The 25,535-nt window shown below is 42.9% G+C and overlaps 1 protein-coding gene across 5 annotated transcripts; it reads left to right on the top strand.

The window, feature by feature from the left end:
• The first annotated feature begins 34 nt into the window (after positions 1-34).
• On the top strand, positions 35-25,535 carry LOC135500103 (protein hobbit-like). 5 transcript variants are annotated; one of them, XM_064791294.1, is made up of 53 exons: positions 35-144; positions 892-1,015; positions 1,331-1,380; positions 1,689-1,845; positions 1,950-2,068; positions 2,423-2,471; positions 2,683-2,772; positions 2,927-2,972; positions 3,230-3,354; positions 3,535-3,593; positions 3,691-3,735; positions 4,225-4,387; positions 4,708-4,871; positions 5,064-5,218; positions 5,458-5,624; positions 5,875-6,133; positions 7,005-7,111; positions 7,336-7,422; positions 7,567-7,678; positions 7,790-8,028; positions 8,163-8,254; positions 8,385-8,454; positions 8,661-8,762; positions 8,978-9,037; positions 9,346-9,439; positions 9,728-9,938; positions 10,144-10,316; positions 10,693-10,791; positions 11,203-11,469; positions 11,639-11,735; positions 11,999-12,092; positions 12,315-12,467; positions 12,763-12,854; positions 15,975-16,227; positions 16,559-16,617; positions 16,730-16,814; positions 17,097-17,177; positions 18,562-18,735; positions 18,950-19,175; positions 19,422-19,588; positions 19,755-19,928; positions 20,160-20,279; positions 20,574-20,669; positions 20,894-20,959; positions 21,170-21,351; positions 21,639-21,784; positions 22,065-22,179; positions 22,514-22,610; positions 22,802-23,027; positions 23,226-23,392; positions 23,617-23,757; positions 24,208-24,315; positions 24,709-25,535. In XM_064791294.1, exons 1-53 carry the CDS (start codon positions 86-88, stop codon positions 24,763-24,765), a joined length of 6,720 nt encoding a protein of 2,239 aa, XP_064647364.1. In that variant the 5' UTR covers positions 35-85; the 3' UTR covers positions 24,766-25,535. The 5 variants fall into 5 exon arrangements, 4 of the variants coding, with proteins under 4 accessions (XP_064647364.1, XP_064647353.1, XP_064647374.1 ...); XM_064791283.1 differs by lacking the exon at positions 7,005-7,111 and adding an exon at positions 6,412-6,533; XM_064791304.1 differs by lacking the exons at positions 3,691-3,735; positions 7,005-7,111 and adding an exon at positions 6,412-6,533.

Here is a 25,535-nt window from a genome sequence, read left to right as displayed (position 1 = left end):
ATTGAGTCACGGGGCCCACATTGACCTACTTATCATGACATGAAAATTAAATCATGAAATAGCTGTCTAACTTTAAGCAAATAGCATGCCATCCATTGTCTGGGTGTTGCTTTTAGTATTATTCTCCTGTTGGTTCATCACCAGGTTTGTTGCTCCTGATTCGATGCCATAATTCGATGCTAAAAACATGATAAAAATGATTGTGACATGACATTGCCATGACATAGACATATACACTGTATATACATAGTCAGTGTGTATAAGGTGTACGATTATGTGTATTGTAGTGTAGTGTAGTGTAGGAGTGTAAGTTTTTTAAGGGGGGATCCTTGAGGTTCAGCCTCCAGTTATTATTACACCACTAAGTTAAAAAAGTAAGAGTTTGTTGTAATGATGAGCCTGGTGTCGCATGCCCCAGCTCGGGATTCAAGGTGGAAACAAACTCAAGGAAACAAGGCTGCTGCCAAAGACCCACCAGCCCAGGCTCTACCAGCCCAGGCCCCGCCAACCCAGGCTCCGCCAGCCCAGGCTCCGCCAACCCAGGCTCCACCACCCCAGGCCCCACCAACCCCAGGCTCAAAAGCCCCAGTAATAAAGTTATGCCACATTACAAAGGCATGGTTATGTATTGGACTGTAAAAGTAGGAGATTAACTCTCAAGGGTACACAATTAGTCGTTCGGGTTTGATTTTACCGATGAGGTGATCACCTTTTGCAGCTTTATTTCAATTAAGCACCGCAAGAATGTTAGAATTTTTGAAGGTTTCATGGTTAATGATATACAAGCATATTTCTAATGCAACTTATATTATTATTACTGCTATGTTGTGTTAGTTATATGGAAGTAAATGTCTTTTGAAATCAAGAAATGAACGCTTTCTTCTTTCTCAGGCTCCTGGCATGGATCCTTGTCTGGGTGTTCCATCGCTACCTGAAGGTTGAACTGCGGGTCGGCAAGGTTGGATTCTTCACAATAAGAAAGATTAAGATAATCCTAAATCAGAATACGACTTTAGTAAGTATTTGAGCATGAACGAAGCTTGTTAGTAAACATCTTGATTCTTGTGTTTTCAGAGAAAAGAAGAACGGTATTGATAATTATAATGATGGTCCTGGAAGGTTTAGGTGACCACTTAACAGACTTTAAAGAGTTAAAGTTATGTCAATTGGACCCCCACCCTACCTCATCAGGGAGAGTTTGTCTACAACCCTTATAAGTCAAGTTGACTGAAGCTTTCAACACTTGTTCAAGTGTGATAACTAAGCTGATACAGTAACCAGAAGAGGTGAAAGTTCTTTATGAAATGAATGATCTTCCCCAATTCTTCAGGACATTGACCGAGTGTGGTGTTCAAGCAGCCTCATCAACAATGAAATACGGTAAGCCAAATTTGCAATGTCATCCACATAATTGGATGGTACCAGTTGGCATAGGTTTATTAACACTTTCAGCAAAACGATTCATGTCGCAGAAGCCAGCAAGGCAGGTGCTCCCTTTGGAACTGTGATGGTAATCCTTCATTAGATAATACACCCATTTCCCCCTTGAAAGTGGGAATGCAGCCCATTCGGCCACCGAAATGGTGGCCTGAGCTGTGCAGACGGAATCGGAATGTTTTGATATGCACTCTTCATCTAGGAGTGAGAAGGTGCCTACATCTATAAGAGAGGAGATTGTTTCTTTGCAGGAAGCCAATTGCCCTCTGTCTTGGTGACGTGCGCCTACAGACAGAGGCCCAGGATCCCTCAGTCACAGGAATGGCAGTGGAGACCCCAGCACCTGCTTCAACAACTTCTGCTCCAAAGAAAAAGGCCAAAATAGGTGCCATCATTTCAGTTCTCCAGGTAAGATGTTGAAAGAAAACCTGCAATGTACAGTAGTTACTTCCACATTTTTTGCCTCCTATCCAAAATATCATGAGTTCATCAACAGTATTCTCAATTTTCAGTATATTGGTATCCATATCTATAAGGTCAATGTGATGCTGCTGAAGGTCCCTTTCCCAGAATGCTTGTTCCATATTACCATACAGGAGGTCGGCCTAGACTGTCCGGTCGAGGAGACGGGGTATGTGCACACCAACACTCAATCAGTTCTGGGAATTCAAGATCTCAAAATGTCCAAATATTTTTATCACTTGTTTTTTTTCTTCTCAAAATGAAGAAGCATCAGCCAAAAAAACATTTAGGCTTTGAAAATTTTTCAGAATTTTGAACTTATGAAGAAGTGCGGCGGGAAAACCTAATCACGCATTTTGTCCCCAGATTTTCAACTTCACTAACGCGACCACTCAGTAATGCGACCATTCAACCTCGGTCCCATGAGTAGTCGTGTTACCGGGGTTCCACTGTACTCAGTGATGCCAACAATCACTCACTGAATGATCGAGTTCACTCTGATGTTGTCTTTCCTTCGTTCCAGCCAAAGCTTGATGCTGAATGTACAGTCTGTCAGCTGTAAAGTTCTAAAGGTGAGTTGAATTGGCTGTCATTTCTACTTTATTGCAGACATACTTGACTTGATACATCTCCAGGGGTTTGTGAATGGCAAGGCTTGCTTCTTCATCATCATCATTTAGGCATGGCCCGGGCCTTTACCTCTTCAAGGTTTAAAGATTGCAATCTTTTAGTAACTAATCTTCTTTTGACTGAAGTATCTGATTTTGCCACTTCTAATTTAAGGATCAAACAAGCCACCCGTGTATTGCGGAGGTATCGTTTAGTAAAACAGTCTTCATGCACTTGGAGAGTGGTACAATACTGCCACCAAAGGTAAGTCACTTCACATAGAGGGTGTCCAACAAAATGGGTGTCCAACAAAATCAGCTTTTTATACGGTTTGTTTACATGTTTATTTTATTGGGCATTCCAGTAGGCTTTGCTGTGTATATTTCCCTCAAGTTTATGGCACATTTTCTAATTGCAGAGTCTGAAGATGATTATTGCTAAACCTCAAATGAAGTTCACTGAAGGTAGGTCTCATATTCCCCAAGGACCACAGACATAGTTATGAGTCAATGTCAAGACAACTTGTTACTGCTTGTGCTGTATGATGTCATTAGTCAATATGAGTTGTTGGACAAAGTGACCCAAAAACGACACAACCCATATAAGTGTCGAGAAATTCTTAATCACAAGGACCAGCCCAAAATTTCTCTATTACTTAGTTTACAACCAATTTTCAATTTTCAGTAGCAACATGTATAAAATGTGACATTTTCATTTTCAGGATTCTTGGCCCAACTTCAGCATCTCAGACAACAGAGGAAAAGGTCTCTCCCTGCTGTGAGTCTAGCTCAGAGTTCAAGATCATTGGAGGAGAAGTTGCAAAGTATATCGGGTTTCTTACCGAGGGTACGTATCGTGCGGTTTAGTGATGTGTTTGGGTGATAGTTTCTGGGTGATTGAACTGTCTCAAAAAGTCAAATCAGTAGTACCGACAGCATCAATCTGCTCTTATCGACCACACTTAAGAAATTTTTGCAGGTGTTAATGATTTCTTATTATCATTTTCATAACGTTATCATATTTCAGAATATTTTGTGGAAAATCGAGAATACTTCTGTGGTGATATGCAGGGATTCCACCCCAAGGTAAGCACGCAGAACCTTTTGACCGATTGGACAAAAGTCACATATTTTGGCTCAGTACAAATCACAAAAATATAAAATTCTCCTATTTCCTCAACAGCCCTGATCTACTTCAGCAAGAAGAAGCACCTGATTTGCCAACCAGGTACCATTGCATGTTTCATGAAGTATTTGTTCGTGGCTTCTTTTCCATTCTCTTGCTTATGTTATCACATGTAATTTGCTTTGCCTTTAATTTTACCAGAAAGTGAGCATCTTTAGGAGTGTCTGTGCCTCTTCAATCATGACTTAGGAATCAACAATTGAGCTAGATGTTTCTCGCTTGCTATATATTTCTGCTTGTACCTCAGATTGCAACTCGCTGCCTGCATGTCTTATCAATCATTTCAAAATGACCAATATCGTGCCTGGAGTGTGTCTACATGAGGCAGTAATTATGTGACCCAACAATGTCCAGCTCAATCAACATCAGCATGCTATCATGCATGTTTTTGAGAATTGATAGACTAGATTGTTGAGGAAACATTCATGCATGTCAAACTTTTTGTGCTGAAATTTCATTTTGTGTTAATAATTCAATCCAATAAGTGTCATTTTCTTTCCCTTTTTAAGATGGCGCATTTTCTTGTTTCAGAAATCTCTCCGTCAGTATCAAATCAGTTCAACTGTCAGCCAATCAGGATGTGACGGAGACGTCACCATTCTACGGCGACTGTGCTTTCACCTTGGTTGACTTCCATACCAGTTCTCCACAAGCAAAGTTTGCCATCCTCAACAGAATTGAAGCTACTCTTAAGGTAGGATATGAGATATAGAGACTGCCGTGGCATTGTTTACCAGTGTTATGCATCATCTTTACAACAGTTAGATTCCTGGCTCACTGGTATGAAGAGCAACTTTAGCACAACTTTGGTCCCCCACTGATCGAGTTTTGATATACTGGTTAATGATAGACTGGCCAGGCACTATTGTGTGTGATGAAGTTAAGGGGTGAAAGGAACTGAGAGTGTCTTTCACCCCTCTAAATTGTTTTGGACAATGGACTCGGGTGAGAGAACTGTGGGCCGTAAAACAAGTGTGTCCATAGAGTAACTTGACCTAAACTTGTTTTTCCTAGGTGCGCAGTGATTTGCTAGAGCTTGGCTGCCAGGTCTACTCTGCCTACTTAGTCTACCACCACGAAGAGATCCTCTATTGGGCAGCTGTGCTGCGGAAGTTAAGCACTCCAAAACTTGAGAGAGAGACACATGTCTCAACGGAGAGATCGAGAACTGAGAGAAGGTAAACCAATGTTGTTTACAGCTTGTGCTGTTTCACTAGTTCAACTCCTACATCAGATCGCCGTATCACTGCCACATGATCGGCATCATCAAAAGTGCTACCAACTTGCCCATAACTGATGTTAGTAACAATACGTGGCTAAACAGATGGGGAAAAAGTCCATTATCTTGGTGACTTTTATCTGCATTCCAGAAACACAATGACCGAGTTCCTCTCCAATAAAACCATCAAAGCAGACATCCAAGTCTGGGATCTGTCCACCTCTGTTGCCATGGCAACCTGTAGTGGTTACGTGGGCGGCTTGAGGCACTCGCAGATGACACTGAGCATCCAACCTAGTGCATCAGGTAAAGTACGCCTAAACTTCCACTAATGACTCACATCTAGAGGACATTCCGAGGTGACACCAACTATTAACCTTTTGGTGTTTGAACAAGAAATGTAATATCGGGTTTAACCCATTTCCATTGGGAAAATGTCATCCTTTTGGGGTTGGGCGTGGATGCCTTCCTTACACTTTTTCAATAACATTGTTTTGTTTTGCTCCTTATCTCTCCACTTCTTTGAAGTGTATGATTCGTTCCAGGCATCGGCAGCTCAGTGGCTTACTGGAGGAACTGCATAATCCTAACTGACTTTCAGCTCGACACCCTCTACTGCAAGTTGGCTGATTGCTCTGTTGCGGTGGATCAACTGGATGCTAAGCAACACCACTGGAACACACTGCTTTACCTTGGCTTGATAAGCTGTAATGTACGTGTCATCTCTGTATCATTAGTACCATGTACAGTTGTAGACTTGAATGAAAAAGTGATACAACTAGTGAGAAACACATTCATCACATATACACCTGTTCAAATGATCTGTTGTCATATGAATAACATCAAGTATAGATTATTCCAAACTTGATATTACTTACTTCACTGTTTCTTGTGATTGGTCTTGGAAGCATAGCTGATCATGACTTCTCACTGCATTACCTATTCATATAATTGTTTTCCAGTTAAGGAAGAGTCACCAAGATATAATGTTGGATACATCTCTACACGACTTGCAGTTCGAATGGTCAACAACTGCTGTCAATGTCGCTATACAGCTCATCACTGCTATGAAGAAGACACAGCCAGCAGTACCAACAATAAAGGAAGGGGACATGCCAGTCTCCAGTCCCAAGTCGCCAGAACTGAAATCAATGATGCAGTCATATTCTGTCCAGTTTAAATGTTCAAATGTCAATGTGTTTGCCTGCAATGCCAAGCGAGGTAGGTTGGTCTTATATCATTTTAGTTGTTAGTCATGTGACATGCAGGATAGTATGCACCGAGCTTGGGGACCCCATTTGTTTTTGATGTGAATGCGTTATACAAGCACTCGTGTTGGGATGATACTGAAAACATTTGAAACATATGAAAACGATGATTCTCATTACACTTTTTACAGTCGTTTGCTCTTAGTTTCAAATTTCAAAAGAAAGTGTTTGGTCAGGAAAGACTTTTTTCAATCCACTTTTGAATGCTGATTACGTGTATGTTTTTCTTAGTCTGGTTACACCTCACGATAAATGAAATCCGGCTGAACGGCTTGAAAGGATTCTCCAGTTTGCCGTTACTAATCTGTGAAGTCAAACTTGGCTACCTTGGCCAATTGCCTGCACACATGGAGGTAACTTATGAGTGAAAAACATATTTCTCTCACCAAATAACTCTCTGTGTGCCTAATCATGTCTGAGGTTCACTTTAATCTAATAAATCCATTTAGATTTCTCAAGCTTTGTCAACAGGTTCTAGTACTTGCTGCATGGAGTCAAATAGCATAGAAGAAAGCTTGCTGATCTCTTGTCCTCTTGACTAATAAGGACTCTTCTCCCTAATTTCTTCTCTCCTCACCACTGTATCTCAATCACTTTCACCAGAGAAGTCAAAATTCATAAGAAAACATAATAATCGTACATGCAAATAATGATCACAATTGCACCTTGCATAAAACGTGAATATGATTGCCTTTTTAACAAACACCCACTGACTGATACTGTGTACACCTAGTTGTTTCAGTGACGACATGATGAGATGCTCACCTCCTCCTGATCTCTTTAACACGCTCTCCGTCACTCTTCTGAACCCTGTTGCTTTGCAGTGTTTACCATGCTCCGTGTTGACTCCATTAACATCGACTTGAGTAACAAACAATCTAATCTCAACATCATTGGTGCTAAACTAGTATCTAGTCTACAGAAAGACAAGGTAGGTATAACCTTTCTTATTGTTCAATTAGAACTTCTAAGTCCCCCTACACTGGGTCAAGGGATCAAACTGAAAATCTCATCAGTGCGTTGACATAAGTTGATATTATATCATAAGTTCCCAAATCTAAATACAGTGGAACCCCGGTCGGCGACCACCCCGGTAGCGTTTTTTGAATCAATTTAGTTATGTGGTCTGATGATTGGTTTGATGTCTCCTTTCAGTCTTATCGAATTCGAAATTCAGCGGAAATTGAGGGGTATGTGGGACACTTGAAAGACATTAAAGCCCACATCAGAGGCGAACAAAGGGTAAGTCAGTCTACCTCGTCTCAGGTGCGACTCCATAGATGGATCTGTTGGAATCCCTTGGTTGAGGTCATTGATAAGATCAAAACCTTTTTCTCGGATGGTGAGCATGATTGATTGATTGATTGATTTATTGATTGATTGCAGGAGGTCTCCATCACCCTGAATGAAGAGGTCTATGTGCAGTGGGATACAAGCCTACATATGTGTTTCTATCAAATAATGCAAGATGTACTCGAGTTAAAGAAGAAGACAGTGGGTGAGTTGATTTCTCATTTTTCAAGAACAAAAATGTCAACATTTTGGTTGGTAGATTCTCTATAAGCCAGCTATGGACAAGACTTTAGCTGCTCATTTTGCATATTTCCAGGAGTCTCAAAGAGAGAAGAGAAGTCTACTCCTAAACAGACATCACTGGCGTCGAAACCTCCAATATGTATTAATGTAAAGATGCGTGCCAATGTGATGTTGAGGGCTCTCTTATCACGAGGTCACAAGGCGACATTCAGCACACCAGAGTTCAGCGCTAGTGTACAAGGTTCAAAGATCTCACTCTTCTCTGATCAATGCAGCATTGCCTTTGATGAACACGACATATTCCAAATGCAGGTAGGTTTCCCTTTCACCAGTTTTCAGCAAATATGGTGTCATTACTTTCTACAACATAAAAATAGCACTAATGGGACAACGCTACCTCTAGTAGTAGGGCAGGTTTTCTTAATTGGTAGTTGTTTGCTTTGCAGGGGGCATCCATATATACCATGCATCACAGTGAGGAACTCAAGCTTGAGAGGATGACGTTCGATCTGTTAGAACTACCCACAAACAAAGCGTGGTAGGTTTTCTCTGCTACTTTTACAATTTACAACATTTGCTTACATATATATCACTATATTTCATTTCATGGAAGTGTGGTGGTATACATATGATGTGCTTCTGCTTAAACGGTTTTCTTTACCTTCCAGGGCAATCACTTTTGACAAGTTCGGTATCATCTTCCCTTACAAATACCACTTTTCAAAATGTCTGTCAGAGGTAAGTTTTTAACTCTTGAAGGGATAACATGACAATTACCATTGAACTCTTTTAGTTCATCTTGCTGCCAGTGGCAGATGCAGCCATATTTGCAGTCCACTTTTGGATGACAAAATATTGACATGATAGCTGGCCAAGTGTTTCAACAATGTGCTTAGATTTCAGTTTTTGTCTGCCTGGTGAGTAATCTGATGATTGTTTTTCAGGTTCTGGCCATCAAGAAGTTCATAAAGATGTTACATTTCAAGACTAAGAAACCGTTCACCATTGACAGACCCTTACCACCAGATATCGTTATCAGGGCTAAGGTGAGTGAGTCTTCTAGTCTCACAGATTCAACAGGATGACTGGTTGCTAAGATGCTCTCACTATGAGAGAAATAGAAATTTGTGTCCATCTACAAGTTTTAAAAGTATCCATAACCGTACATGATAGAAAATAGTGTGAATCCATGGAAAAGTTTCAAGTGAAGCAGTGACACACTTGTGTAAATCATGAGGTCAAGATGACAATCCCTTTTCAGACTGTCAGCATCCAAGTTTGTGATGATCCATTCGAGGTCAAGTTGGCTGATAACTATGCTGTAAGTTGATCTTAGTTTCATTTCGTTGATCCACCCTGATCTAAACGTGACCTCGGTTGCATTGATTTGCCACTATAGTGGATACATTCAGCTGAGGAGAGCGTTACTGACTTAGGAATCTGTAGGAGTTTGAACATTTGAAAAAAAAGCTTATCTTGGATGTTTACTGGGATTGATCTGATGAGATACAATACCTTAATCCAGTGAGTGGTTCAGCTTCTTTGAGACCTTAGACAAGACTGATAAGCATGCAGCTCATGTGAGGAGCCGCAGTGATGGTGTGGCTAAACTTTAAACTTCTTTTGCAGCTACTTGTCGATGAGTGCAGAGAGAGTGCCAAACGCATTTCTGCAATGGACAGGCGTATCCAGGATTTGAGAAAGCAACATGGTTTACTACCGGGTGAGTTAATTGAAGCCTGTGTTCATCTCTTACTGAACCGCCTCCAGTCATGCTTGTTACTGTGATGCGCCCTGATGCCTGTACCTTCAATGATAGTGGTAATATCACTCCCAGCTCTGGGTTACCCCTGGGCCAACCTTTCACATATGAAATTGCCAAACATGCAACATTTTTGGCTCAGTAACTAATTGTTTAGCCCTGTCCACCTCGGCAGTAGTGTTGGATGCAACAACCCATACCCTCTTTCGGTATTGATTCCATTAGCTAAGTTTGTTGTTGTTATTTCAGCCAGCAAAGTGGATGAACTGTATTCATCCCTGCACCAGCGGAACTCGGACATCTATGTGAAGCGGTCACTAGGACAGTATACGACCCACCCACTGAGAACAGCCTTATTCACGTGGAAGATGGATGCATTTGAATTGATAGCAATGGCTGATCGAGCCTTCCATGGAAAGGAAAACTGTGTCAAGCATATGAAGGATATTGACAAGGATAGGTGGGTGAAGATGTCATACAGCACCTGACTTTCTACTACACTCGTTTGAAATAGCGATTCATTAATACGAATGGCTTGCTGAAAGCCCATCACAACAAGTTACCTCCAACTTACTGAGTTGGTTGAATCAGTGAAGGGCCTTGGAGTATGTGTGAAAGATTGTAAGGCATACTCATTGATTTTTCTTCTCGTTTCTTCCGTTCAGTCCCTATCCAGAGGAGGGCCTCGAATTCAACACCCTGTTCTGCCGCATGATCAACACGAGCGTGAAGACATGGACGATTAGCCTCCGTGACTACCCACAGCCGTTCTTTGACTACAAGGACATGCATGTCTGGGGACGGTTCATGGCAGCAGAGCAGGAGGGCGCACCAAGAGGTAAGCATAACATAGATTGATCCTTTAGTTTTTCAGGACCCCCCTGCCAACCTTTGATGTAAGATATCTTGCTGAATCCTACCAATATTCAACTGATTTTTCACCAACTGACGGAGCTGATTGGGTACTCATCGTTAACTTCAGCAACTCACAGCTTTGGGCATACCTATTCTTGAACATGACACAGCTTGACTGATGGATGGCCTGCTTATCTAGCTCCGGTGAACATTGCTGGCATAGTTCAGTTGGAAGAGTAAAGGGAAGATGGCATGGTTGAGCTTGAATTGTTCTTCAAGGAGGCCCCATTTTATCATATAATAGCCCTTGAAACCTTTTTGTTCATCGTAACATGTAACGTAAACAATACTCTTTTCAGCAAAGAGAGAAGCGACTGTTGAGATTGCAAGTCCTTGGGAGGATATGATTGTCAAAAAGAACATGCCGGCTCTCAAGTTCTACCATGACTTCAGCTGCGGTAAGACACCCCATCAATCGTCTACTCTTTTACCCATCGCCCACTTGCTACTTGGAACTACATGAGACCAAACGACACTGCCATGCCGCTGATTATGATCAGTACACTTAATCTCCAGACCCGATGGAGATCATGAGGTTTTTGAGTGTTGTGGTTTTGGTGGTCCCCTAATTAGAATCCTAAGCAAGTTTTATGGTTGAGGACTACAGTGGAACCCCGGTAACATGACCACTTATGGGACCAGGGTTGAATGGTTGCGTTACCAGGGTGGTCGCTGACCGGGGTTCCAGTGTAGTTTCTTTCATCAACCTCATAGATTCAACTCAGGTTTTCAGTACATTTGCGTTCATAGGTTGTGTCGAAGTTTGCAAGGTAACGCATCGCGTCAATCTCTTATGCTTTGTTTTGCAGATGTCGAGTCAATCACTATAGCCTATGGTGCTGCGTGGGAACCATGCATAGCTCAGTTCAACCATGCGTTGGACTTGATCAACAAACCTTCCGTTGACCCCAGTCGTCCTATGCCATTCTGGGACAAGTTCCGTCTGCTGTTGCATGGCCGCTTAACCATGTCAATCCAGCAGATGAGTTGGCTCTACCATGCTTCTCTTGATCCTTATAACAGGACTGAGTTCATGGACTGGACTTGGAGTGACCTCATACTGGACTGGACAAGTGGTAAGTTTGTTGATCTCATTAAAACTAGAGAATGAACGAGGTGTAGTTAACCTGCTGTTCAATGATATCCCCTGTTTATTCACAAATCAAAGGAGAGGTTTCTAACCAATGTTCATTATGTGGTAGTGCATTTCTTTGTTAAAATGATGTCCCTATTCTTTCCTTGCAGCCAAGTTTGTCTTCAAGTGCAACTTCGACATCTATCTTCGAACAGCCTCAAAGTATGATGACTGTCGCTTATTACACTTGCCCAATCTTAGGTTCTGGTTAGTATCTTTCATAAGTAAACTTGAAATGCCCATCATGTGCAGACTGGAATGCACAGAATGCAGGATGCACCTCTGACCTCAACATGATTGATCTTGTTTAAGGATATTGTAACATCTATGGTGGAAGTCAAGTAAAGTGGCTTGCCCATTAGGTTCTGTAGATGATGGCAGAGAGCACGGCCATCCAGCTCTAGAGTTTGCCTTGTTCGCTCAAAGTTGCTTGGACGTGTGTTTCACCTTAGTTTCTAACTCTCTTCCAGTATCAACCTGCAGTGGTTGTGTCGAGGAGACCCGATGGATCACCATTCTGTTATGCCTTGTGCACCAGATAAGAAACCTGAGTTTTCTCTTGAGGTTAGTTGAAAAGGTAGAGAATAGTAAATGAAGAATATAGGCAGTTTAGGTGTCGTCTTCTTCTTCAATCCAGTGTACTCGCAGTTGGCCTATTCTTCTTCTGTGCCTGTGTCACAAGAGCTTGTTTCATGCTAAATTATTTGTTTGTGTGTGGTTCAACGTTTACCTGTACCTTTTGCGAAAGGGTTAATAATTGTTATGTTTGTTTGTATCTTTCCCCAGCAAGAACATGACTCCTATCGAGCATTCCGTTCCCAGAACCTGAACCTGTCGCTCAGCTACGAGACGAAGCCATGTACAGATGAGGAGGGATTTGATGATATCCCATGCTGCCTCTTCTACGCCAGCACTCTCAGGTTCTTGGAGAAAATTAAGGTTCGTTTGATTTCATACCACTCATGTTCTGTGAAGCATGATCAACATGTGTGTCATAATGAATAACTTGAACTCTCTGTCTACGTCTTGTATCAATTGTGGTCTACTTAGAGAATTCATTTAGCTGTAGGTGAGCACACGGTCCCTCATCGATTAACCTTGCCTACAGACAAGATCGATACTAGTCTTTCAGGTGAGTGTAAACATTAGGCAAAGCATGGACTTGTTCTGGAACATATTTAGGCTGGTTGAAATGATTTAAGCCCTGCTGACGATTATGCTCTTCTCCTTGCAGATGTGCATGTTGAGGGTTAGCCGTCCAATCAAACGTGGTAAATTATACAACACGATCAAGCCTAAGAAGAGGGTGCTCAGCAGGCATTACAAGTAAGTATGAGTGGTGACCTGCTCTGGTGTGGAAGGTTTCACAACACAGAGAGAGGATACCACCAAGTATGCAGGCATTACAAGTAAGTATGAGTGATGACCTGCTCTGGTGTGGAAGGTTTCACAACACAGAGAGAGGATACCACCAGCAGGCATTACAAGTAAGTATGAGTGATGACCTGCTCTGGTGTGGAAGGTTTCACAACACAGAGAGAGGATACCACCAGCAGGCATTACAAGTAAGTATGAGTGATAACCTGCTCTGGTGTGGAAGGTTTCACAACACAGAGAGAGGATACCACCAGCAGGCATTACAAGTAAGTATGAGTGATAACCTGCTCTGGTGTGGAAGGTTTCACAACACAGAGAGAGGATACCACCAGCAGGCATTACAAGTAAGTATGAGTGATAACCTGCTCTGGTTTCACAACACAGAGAGAGGATACCACCAAGTATGCAGGCATTACAAGTAAGTATGAGTGATAACCTGCTCTGGTTTCACAACACAGAGAGAGGATACCACCAAGTATGCAGGCATTACAAGTAAGTATGAGTGATAACCTGCTCTGGTTTCACAACACAGAGAGAGGATACCACCAAGTATGCAGGCATTACAAGTAAGTATGAGTGATAACCTGCTCTGGTTTCACAACACAGAGAGAGGATACCACCAAGTATGCAGGCATTACAAGTAAGTATGAGTGATAACCTGCTCTGGTTTCACAACACAGAGAGAGGATACCACCTAGTATGCAGGCATTACAAGTAAGTATGAGTGATGACCTGCTCTGGTGTGGAAGGTTTCACAACACAGAGAGAGCATACCACCTAGTATGCAGGCATTACAAGTAAGTATGAGTGATCACCTGCTCTGGTGTGGAAGGTTTCACAACACAGAGAGAGCATACCACCAAGTATGCAGACATTACAAGTAAGTATGAGTGATAACCTGCTCTGGTTTCACAACACAGAGAGAGGATACCACCAAGTATGCAGGCATTACAAGTAAGTATGAGTGATGACCTGCTCTGGTTTCACAACACAGAGAGAGGATACCACCAAGTATGCAGGCATTACAAGTAAGTATGAGTGATCACCTGCTCTGGTGTGGAAGGTTTCACAACACAGAGAGAGGATACCACCTAGTATGCAGGCATTACAAGTAAGTATGAGTGATAACCTGCTCTGGTGTGGAAGGTTTCACAACACAGAGAGAGGACACCACCTAGTATGCAGGCATTACAAGTAAGTATGAGTGATAACCTGCTCTGGTGTGGAAGGTTTCACAACACAGAGAGAGGATACCACCTAGTGTGCAGGCATTACAAGTAAGTATGAGTGATCACCTGCTCTGGTGTGGAAGGTTTCACAACACAGAGAGAGGATACCACCAAGTATGCAGACATTACAAGTAAGTATGAGTGATGACCTGCTCTGGTGTGGAAGGTTTCACAACACAGAGAGAGGATACCACCAAGTATGCAGACATTACAAGTAAGTATGAGTGATGACCTGCTCTGGTGTGGAAGGTTTCACAACACAGAGAGAGGATACCACCAAGTATGCAGACATTACAAGTAAGTATGAGTGATGACCTGCTCTGGTGTGGAAGGTTTCACAACACAGAGAGAGGATACCACCAGCAGGCATTACAAGTAAGTATGAGTGATGACCTGCTCTGGTGTGGAAGGTTTCACAACACAGAGAGAGGATACCACCAAGTATGCAGACATTACAAGTAAGTATGAGTGATAACCTGCTCTGGTGTGGAAGGTTTCACAACACAGAGAGAGGATACCACCAGCAGGCATTACAAGTAAGTATGAGTGGTGACCTGCTCTGGTTTCACAACACAGAGAGAGGATACCACCTAGTATGCAGGCATTACAAGTAAGTATGAGTGATGACCTGCTCTGGTTTCACAACACAGAGAGAGGATACCACCTAGTATGCAGGCATTACAAGTAAGTATGAGTGGTGACCTGCTCTGGTTTCACAACACAGAGAGAGGATACCACCAAGTATGCAGACATTACAAGTAAGTATGAGTGGTGACCTGCTCTGGTTTCACAACACAGAGAGAGCATACCACCAAGTATGCAGACATTACAAGTAAGTATGAGTGGTGACCTGCTCTGGTTTCACAACACAGAGAGAGGATACCAGCAAGTATGCAGGCATTACAAGTAAGTATGAGTGATGACCTGCTCTGGTGTGGAAGGTTTCACAACACAGAGAGAGGATACCACCAAGTATGCAGACATTACAAGTAAGTATGAGTGATAACCTGCTCTGGTGTGGAAGGTTTCACAACACAGAGAGAGCATACCACCTAGTATGCAGGCATTACAAGTAAGTATGAGTGATAACCTGCTCTGGTGTGGAAGGTTTCACAACACAGAGAGAGGATACCAGCAAGTATGCAGGCATTACAAGTAAGTATGAGTGATGACCTGCTCTGGTGTGGAAGGTTTCACAACACAGAGAGAGGATACCACCAAGTATGCAGACATTACAAGTAAGTATGAGTGATAACCTGCTCTGGTGTGGAAGGTTTCACAACACAGAGAGAGGATACCAGCAAGTATGCAGGCATTACAAGTAAGTATGAGTGATGACCTGCTCTGGTGTGGAAGGTTTCACAACACAGAGAGAGCATACCACCAAGTATGCAGACATTACAAGTAAGTATGAGTGATGACCTGCTCTGGTTTCACAACACAGAGAGAGGATACCACCAAGTATGCTTGATGTGTGCCCCCAGGTCCATCACATCTCAGGCCAAAATACTTCAGCCAAAATCCAAATTATGGGTTTTAGCTGAAGCTATTCGGTCGTGTCTGGCATTGACGGTCAACAATGGTCAAACATTCAAAGTAAACAGACACTCAGTTGATGATAGCTTTGTGAAAAGTTTGCAGGAAACAACCTTTGCAGGGAAATCTGCGACACTGTTTGTATACCTGAGTAGTTCCTCCATTAGTTGTGAGATGACGTGTATGATGAAAGATGATAGTGCTCAATGTTACCTGTCTTGGCCAATCACAAGCTGGATGACATGTTCTAGCTAGCATCTGCTGCTCACCTCACCAAACGTTTCATGATCTTTGTTGCTTTCAGGAATGTGACCCTCTCGCTCAACTTCCACATGTGCCAAGTTTGTTACTGGGCGTCATTTGCCAAGCAGCTGGGTATGGAGATGTTGGGTGATAACTTCAACCTTGGTCTAGGCATGCATCTGGAAGTGAACCCTGTCTGTGATACACTACTCAAGCGCCGTCCACAATCCAGCTGGAGTATCAAGAAGCTCATCTGTGAGCTCCACGAGGCTCAGACATGGCTCTGTAGCACGTTGTTAGGGGAACAGGAGGATGTAAGTCACTAAATGACATATTGCATGATGGCTACTCAACTATTCGCATGTAACAGAGGGGTATTTTAACTACTATTAGTTAAGTCAGCACTTGTAAACCAGTTGAACTATTTGAGGCATGTATTTTTTATCAGAAATCAAGTGACAACCAGCCAATAGGAGCAATCAACCACAACATGGGACCTGATTGGTTTCAAAATTTGTAACGTAGTGCTTGACAAGGTCCTGTGGTATTGCTTCCATACTCTTAGTCTTTATAGATTCTTGGTACGACTTAATCGTTATGATATTTTAGTTCATAACTAGTTCTTGTTTCTTCTGCCTGATCCAGGTCCTCAACAAGTCCATGCGAAATCCGGTCAACCGAAGCTATTTCCTGAGTGTTTCAAGGTAAAAACTTTTCTTTGTTTTCCTTGTTATGTGAGATGATAAGAAACCAGGGCTTGATTCTCCAGTGATCGATATTGGGTGTGATGAATATACGACTTGTTTTTTCTTGTAGGCTGCTCTATGAAAGAGAAGAAGAGAAAGGTGATGCACAGCAACCACTGGAAGCAGAACAAAGTCTTCAGGAAGAGGAGGAAGAGGTAGGAATCCTCAATCCTTGTCTTACATCTGCTGAGTGTTAGAACTGCAGCAGCTATTTGACTGACACTTGGTGTGATGATGCCCATGTGTCCAGATTTACTTCCGTTTTCACAATTCGACCTGTTTTCTAGCCTCAGGCAGCATTTTCTGCAATGGGGCTGGGGTCTGGTAGTGAATTGGTCTTGTGATCGAGAGCATCTTGGTTCACGTCCTGGTTGTTTTGATACTCGCTTCAATATTTTGTTCTGATGACTTTTGTTGATGTCCATAATCCATTTCAGGGCAACCAATTTTTCTTCAACTTTGCCTCCAACACGACAACCTTCTCTAACTTCAAATGGAATCAGTTGTCAAAAAACAAAGTAACGCTTTCTTCCCATAGCATTATTTTGATGTTAGTCTAGCTGGCATTGTTTCATTTTCCTTATATGATGTTCGCTTGTTAAGCTCAGCTGCGGTGAGCTTACCATTTCTCACGAGCTACATGTCCAACTATCATGGGCTTTGTATGAAACAATGGTGGGGAGTCTGTACTGTAAGGATGATTATAAATAACACTCATAACTCTGCCAAAAAATGTGAATGAGTAATGACATTTTGGCACAGTGATCAATTGCGAATCGGGCAATAGGCCCTTTCCAGATACCTACACAGCACCTAGAGTCAGGAAAACACAACATGTTTACTATGGGTGTTCATGGTCAAAGACACCAGCCAATGGCTGTGTGACCATGGTCAAAGACACCAGCCAGTGGCTCTGTGACCATGGTCAAAGACACCAGCCAGTGGCTCTGTGACCATGGTCAAAGACACCAGCCAGTGGCTCTGTGACCATGGTCAAAGACACCAGCCGGTGGCTCTGTGACCATGGTCAAAGACACCAGCCGATGGCTCTGTGACCATGGTCAAAGACACCAGCCGGTGGCTCTGTGACCATGGTCAAAGACACCAGCCGGTGGCTCTGTGACCATGGTCAAAGACACCAGCCGGTGGCTCTGTGACCATGGTCAAAGACACCAGCCGATGGCTCTGTGACCATGGTCAAAGACACCAGCCGATGGCTCTGTGACCATGGTCAAAGACACCAGCCAATGGCTCTGTGACCATGGTCGAAGACACCAGCCAATGGCTCTGTGACCATGGTCGAAGACACCAGCAAATGGCTCTGTGACCATGGTCCAAGACACCAGCCAGTGGCTCTGTGACCATGGTCCAAGACACCAGCCAGTGGCTCTGTGACCATGAAGACCTGTTGTAAGCGTATCCAGTCATGGGCCTCTACTTGAATGACAGTTGATGAACCTATTGGACCTTGGATTGTTGTTGTGCCATTCTGTTGTTGGTGTAATCGCGGTACTTGAAAGTTCCACTGTAGTTTGTCAGTATATTCTTCCTCTTGGTTCTGGCTGTCAAATAGTTGTCCCACCATTTGTTCTTGATTGTAGCAGTCAGTTCAAGTCCTGCTGTATGTGATCTTGTCAGTGGTTATGTTAACTGACATTCTTCGTACAGTGTAAACTGTACTACACTTTACCTCTTTACAATTAATTGATACTTGTTTTTTTGCTTTTTATATGAATTTCTTGGCCACTTTTCAAATTGCTTTTCTTATTCATCTGCAGTTTTTCAAATTTACTTTTTCTTGACAATACACATGTTTATCCATTACATATATATCTTTACACTGTTTAGTAAACCTGTTTTCTTGAATGTTTTTATTTTGGTGACACCTCTCTCTTTGTCCAGGAACGTCCCACACATCGTGTCCGCATCTACGACCTCAAGGGAGCATGGACGCTTAGCAACAGGAATGTGATATTTGGTTTGTTTGATGGCTATCTGAAAGCAACGGCGTTGAAGAGAAGCCTCTCATCTGAGGCGATGAAGGGCTTCAAGGTGGAGGGAACTCAAACACCTATGGTAAGTAGATGGAATGGCCTGTCTTATGCCACACTCATGTTGTGTTGCTGTCGTATACATTTCAGGAACATACCAACTATGGCAGCCAACTTGAATTCAATTTCAGCGTATTATCTAACAAACACTTTGGACGATTGATCCAAGTGTTTTGTGGTATATCGGGGGTAATTATGAAATCGTGTCATCTCACTGAATGGTGCTTTTTGTTTTGCAGAAGGGCCGTACACATTCTCTGACTGCTTCCTCACCATGCATAGCAACCCCAAGCCCACAGTCTCGTATACAGCTAGGACACGCATATTCCCTACTGCAAAAACTTGTCTCTGAAACAGACAGCAAGTTTGTGGCGTTTACAGAAGAGCCCTCTGGTGGGAACATGGAGCAACTACATGGGGTTTCAGCGAGTCAGACGGATGATGTCCTCAAGAGGAACTGGTTGAGTACGTGCCTTCCATTTCTTTTGCTTCACTGTGGGGAACCGTTTCTAAACACAGCTCTCAGACCTCGAGTCAAATACAATGATGGTACAGTCAGTATTTGCTATATCATGCTGGCCATTTTGGAGAATGAGGTCGGCCTCCCAATTCGCTGAGCCGGCCTGCCCTTGGCTATCCTGAAAAATGAGTTCGGTTTTGATGGACAAATGAAGATTTACTTGATAAAGGGATGTGAAGGGTGTCTTTCAGTTGAGCTCCATAACAGTCAGATGATGCTGAAAGGTTGTGAGACAGCCGGCTATGTGATTGTGAGTGCATCCAAGGCACAGATCTTGTCCTGCCAGCACCAAGCTGTCTGGAGGGACCGGCAGCTCAAGACAAAGACCACATGGATGGGATCAGTTGAATGCATGCAGGTAACAGGGTTTATAACCTTTTAGTACACCTTTAGGGGAGCTTATACATAACTGTGATGTCCATTTTCGTTGCAATATGATCTACTATTAGGCCCTCTTTAGATGTTGACGAAGATACAGGTCGATGGGTTTATGCTGAGTTCACTGATGTCTGTTTTCCTTTCAGTACTATGCAACCGTTGACGGTGGCCTAGACAAAGACTTTGATGATCCCGTGTGGCTGACAATGGAGAATATCGAGGACAGGGCAGAGGAGGACTTTGAAGGCACGCCAGAGATGGTTGGCAGCGGACAGAGTGTGGGTGGGGTGGTCACAAAGATGATAGGTGCATCTGGAGAGGTAAGGCATGCATTCTCATTTCAGACCCCTAGCGGAAGTTCATGTAAATGATATGTTAGTTATCAAAGTTAAAAGGTTATTAAACTTTCTGATTGAATCTTCCCCTTCATTTGAGAATGAGCCTTTCAGGATGATACGATGTTTGCATTCCACCTCAAATATGCTCCTTATCATTAAACTTGCTGTTAGTTGGACTGTCACTCTTATATCAAAACTTGTGCTGCTTTTCAGGAATGCACAGACAATAACAGTGTCCAGTTACAGCGCATCATATCACGGTGTAAATGCCAGTTTTTCTATGCGAGTTACGGCGAGGCAGATCCTAACACACTTCCCGAGGTTCCACCACCAGTAAGTCTGCTGTATCATGCCAAGATGGTACCAAGAGCATCAGTGGTACTCGTAGTCACTGGGAAAGTCTGTCCCCATCGTGATAGCTAGACATCTAGACATAAGATATAAACCAGTCAGCAGCTCTTTAGTATTGTTGTTTTCCCAAATGCTCTGGGGTGTCTACTGGTCTCTGGCATTTCTGGGTTCTCTGGGGTGCAGGTTCCTGTCATACTATACACTCAAGACTTATTTGGCTAAAAGAGGCCCAAGGTTTTGAACAGAGCCAAATTGTGTTATGTTTTCTATTTCTAGCCGAGTGAAGATGACAAATATCTCGAGAGGACGTTTGAAGAAGGAGTAGATGCGTTTACCCTGCTCCACCATGATCTCAATATCTGTACTAACTCGGTGAGTTTAACTCTCTTGTTACAGTGCTTAACAAATAGTGACAGAATATGTGTGATGATGCAGATTCATTACACCTGGGACTTTGTAATAGTCAGGGTCAACTTGACATGTTGTATGTATTACATTTGGTGCTTCTTGGAAACTGTTCTGTGACAAAGAAAACTCGTGACCATTAGCCGCGATGCTTGATGTTGTAAGAGACTTTCATCCTGTCTTGGCTTCAGCTTCAGTACGCTATGGTCCTAGATATCGTCAACAACCTCCTCTTGTATGTGGAACCCAAGAAGAAGGTAAGTTACATACATATTCTTAACAAGCGAATCATATTTTTCCCGCTCTGTATGGGAACATGAACCTTTTGGAGGTGTATGTCTGATGAGAGGAGAACAGTGTATGACTTGTTGAATGTGTTACACAGCATGGTTAGAGATACAAAATAAACATCCAATGTTGAATGTACATTGGTTAAATCACATTTCATATCATTCTCTGTTTTTCAGCAATTCACTGAGAAGCTCCAGAGCAGACGCTTCAAGCAGCAGTTGTCGAGTATCGAGGACCAGAAGACGCCCATTCTACAGATGCAGGAGGAGTTGAGACAGAGCATGGTCAAGCTACGACAGCTCGAGAGGGATCTCTATACTGCCCATCGGATACTCGATGAGAACCCTTTTGCAGAGGGGTAAGCTGGCATTCTTGGACCAAACTTACTTTCCCACCAATTATACATGATAGTTTGTATTCTGTTGCCCATTATTCACACAAGCATTCAATTTTCCCTACTTTTCGAGGTCACAGAGATTCAATGGTGTACATTGGTTGTTTTGGATGTAAATACATGTATGGCACATTGCTCAATCCTATTTTAATCTTGTGAGCACAATGGTCCGAGTGGACGTTTCATTTCATTACACATACACATTACACATTACAACTTATGAACTTCAAATGTGTTTGATGTTGCTTCAGGCCCCTTCAGCAGTGTGAGGTTCTTGTCAACGCACTCAACGCCCTGAAAGAACAGGTGAACAATGAATCTGAGGAGCTCGGGATCATGATCAGCTGCTTTATGGAGAGCCAGCTTCAGATCAAACACAAGATGAAGGCGCAGAATGGTGAGTACCAAATGAAATACATGACTCGAGTTGTAAATGTCTGCGAGGGTTTGCTTTACCAATCATGTTGATACTAAAATCTAGTGGTACAGTGTATTACTGACTGTTTTGTTGATTGAAAAGTCAATATCTGTGGACGTATCGTGACATCAGTGTTGTGTGACTGTATTCTGTCCTACGTGACCCTGGGATATAGTTTATGAATATCATCTCAGATCGTTGTACTAGAATCTACGATTGCCCGAATGTATTCCATAATCGTCTTTCATTTCTTTCACAGCCAAACAATCGCTAGTCGTGCGCCGTAATGAAGTCTGTTTCAAACATGCCCAGTGGAGACTTACAGAATCCGATGGACAGATAGGCCTTGCTGACCTTGTGCTTAGAAACTTCTTGTAAGTTTTAAAAGGAGTTCTCATCTTTGTTACCAATGCCTCATGACCCGAACATATGCTTGGAGGTACAGGTATATGCTTAGACAAGGCCCACCTTGCATAGCGCGGGGCAGCCATGTTTTAACACCCCCCATATACATGTCAGATTACCACCAGCAGGTATGGGACCGTATTCACTCATGATCTCATCACTTCACTTGTATAACAACCATGCATTTAGTGAGGGACAAACTCTGATGCGGAAGACTTCAGAGGCTATTCAAGCGATGGCACGTAAGTCATCTTACTGAATATATGTGCGTTTTATTCCTCCGGTCTCACTTTTCCTTTCCAGATATTGTAAAATCAACAACAACGATGACTCTGGCTGCCATCAGCTTGAGCTCGGATGGGCAAAGATGCAGAACCTGTTACCTAACTCTATATACAAGGTAAATGTATACACTTTCCCCAGTGCAGAAGTCTTCATCAATACCATTGATTATAGCCAAGTATTGCTGCCATTAGCTGATGAGACAATGTTGATAATGAGAGAGGCAATGGGTTCAATGTTGGTAAACACTTAGATTGCACCCTGTTTTTTGACAACGTTTGTCAGGTCTTCAAACATTGACTCTTTCAGGATGTGCTTGTCCCACAAGACCCTCTGGGTAAAGGTCACCTAGAGCGTCAGGTCGCACTTCGAATCCTGTGTCGTGTCAAACCACCAGTAGGTGGCATCTCGGTGAAAGAGCATGTCGAAGTCAACGTTGTTCCCCTCACTATTCAAATGACTAATCAGTTCTTCCGAACGCTCATGAAATTTTTCTTCCCGGGCCGAAATGTCGAGGCAGAGGATGAAAAACATGGTATGGTACATTCTGTTTTTGCTTCTTGGTTAGCAGTAGGAGATAATGAATCAATCCAGCCTATTGGTAATGCCTGTGGTAGGCCATGAGCCTGATGTCTGGCTCTATTGTGTTGACATCATTGGCTTTTGTCGTTTCTTCTTGGTCTTTGTCAATTTCCCTTTCACCCAAAGCACTAAACCATGTTTTGTTCATCAGATGAACAGGCATCTGGGAAGAGTAAAAAGAAGGAAGATAGCAAGTCTGGCTTCAAGGCGTATGTGCCGTTAGACACAGATATCGATAAGATGAAGGAACGCGCAGCCAGGAATAATACATTCCTTTACGTGAAGATTCCAGAAGTACCAATGAAGATCAGTTACAAGGTAACATTACGATGTCTCGGCGCTGGGGGCAGTGCTCTGTCTCCTGCATTGGATCTTCACTATTGATGCCTATCCATGACAATATCATACTGATAAAGGCAGCTTGTCAAAAAGTTGTGATATCATATTGACAGTAGAGTTGAGTCAGATAAGCCATTGTACTAGTGTAGTATATACTCATTCCATTCTCATTGCATTACTGATTCATTCTAATCTAATTGCAGGGTGAGAAGGAGAAGAACATCTCTGATGTCCATGACATCGCCGTAGTCTTGCCTCCAGTTGAGTTTCATAATCAGACGTGGACTTGGTTGGATATGCTGCTAGCTATCAAGAATAACAGCAAGAAGGCTCTTCTCACTCAGGTATTTTGGCGTTGAATCCACTAAGTACAAGTTGTGCTCTGAAGTCAAAAGTGTTCTAAGTGCCTGAACAGGTGAATGCTGGAGGTACCTCTGTTCCATGCAGGGATGTTATGTTGAATGTTCCTCATTAGCCATAAAAGCCAATAGTCCATGATTAGTTTCATTACTTGGTCCAGCATCTGCTTAGAGACGCTGCTGTGTCTTGCAAGTATGAATTGGGATCTACTCATTTGGTGATACGTCCCATCGCTTGCTAACCATATGACTAACTGCATCACCAGCTTCTTCAAGATCAGGTCCATGTGTGATGATGACCACCTCTGGCCTCGCCAAAGATGAGATCCTCAGGCCAATAACCACAACCGGCCCCCAGCTGTAGTGGCACTGGACCGAATCCTCTCTAGCTGTGAGGCGAGACGTTACGAGCGACACCTGTTTTTTCTTATTCAGGCGATCAAGCAAAAGCTTCATATGAGGTCACGGATGGGTGATGACATGGTCACTGACGTCCAACAGGAAGAGGACAAGGCCAAGATGTTGTTGGGCGCCAAATTACTGGTGAGTGAGGCTTTCCTGGTGTATCAGGTCATGAGCCAGTGGCTCCCTCTTATCTCAGTCAAGTGAAGAACACAGTCATGAGCCAGTGGCTCCCTCTTGTCTCAGTCAAGTGAAGAACACGGTCATGAGCCAGTGGCTCCCTCTTGTCTCAGTCAAGTGAAGAACACGGTCATGAGCCAGTGGCTCCCTCTTATCTCAGTCAAGTGAAGAACACGGTCATGAGCCAGTGGCTCCCTCTTATCTCAGTCAAGTGAAGAACACTTGGTGTACATTCTACTCGTTCTCTAGCAATCACTGCTTTGAGCACAGTCGTGTCCCTTGATTCTTATTTCATCCGTAAAACATATGTCATTGCTGCTCCACATCTCATCGTGTTGTATTGCTTGCTTTCAGTCCGGCAGTGAAAAGCACTCGACTAAGAAGAATCTCTTTGGTAAAACAGCCAAATGAATTCTAACAAAGAAGGGTGGAGAATCGTGTTTTGTTCAGAAAAAAACTCTCAAATCATCCAGATACACAAACAGCATTGGACTATAATTATGTGCTGATTCTGATGTGAGCCAAGATATGCCTCACAGAATGCCATAGAAACCTGTAACATAATGTCAAGATGTCATAGTAAGGTTGACGATTTGACAATCATTGTAAAATAACACTAATGTACTGTTCTTTTGATTGGGCCATGTAGAACAGACTAAATTATATTCATGTAAATACAACTGCTGTGTTTCTCATTCCATGCAACCCTCAGCCAGAACATTATCCTGGCCTGCCAGCCACACTGTCTCCAACTTACGGCCATGAAACAGGTGACGCCTCAAGTAGAGAGGGTCCCAAGTGTCTTCAACTGACAACACTTCACTATGGTAAATTGGGACATTGAAATATTTCATCACGGTGAGCATGGTAAAACCTACACTCCCCCATAAAGTATTGAGACAGTTTTGAACGTGTCGTAACTTGACAGTGGTTGTGGAGTATTCTGTGCCCCAGCTGATTGTGACATTCTGTACAATAAGGACTTGCCCCAGCTGATTGTGACATTCTGTACAATAAGGACTTGCCCCAGCTGATTGTGACGTTCTGTACAATAAGGACTTGCCCCAGCTGATGGTCGAGTTGATTCTGACAGTGCTCGATACGTTTGCCAGAGAACCACCATGATGACCTTTTCACTGGTGTTAGGCATTCAGAACTTCAGGTTGAAAAAGAAGTTGTGC

The sequence above is a fragment of the Lineus longissimus genome, chromosome 2 (genome assembly GCF_910592395.1).
Source record: "Lineus longissimus chromosome 2, tnLinLong1.2, whole genome shotgun sequence".
In the NCBI taxonomy this organism is placed as follows: Eukaryota; Metazoa; Nemertea; class Pilidiophora; order Heteronemertea; family Lineidae; genus Lineus; species Lineus longissimus.
Note: the sequence above shows the minus strand (reverse complement) of the source record. Positions and strands in the feature narration are given on the sequence as shown.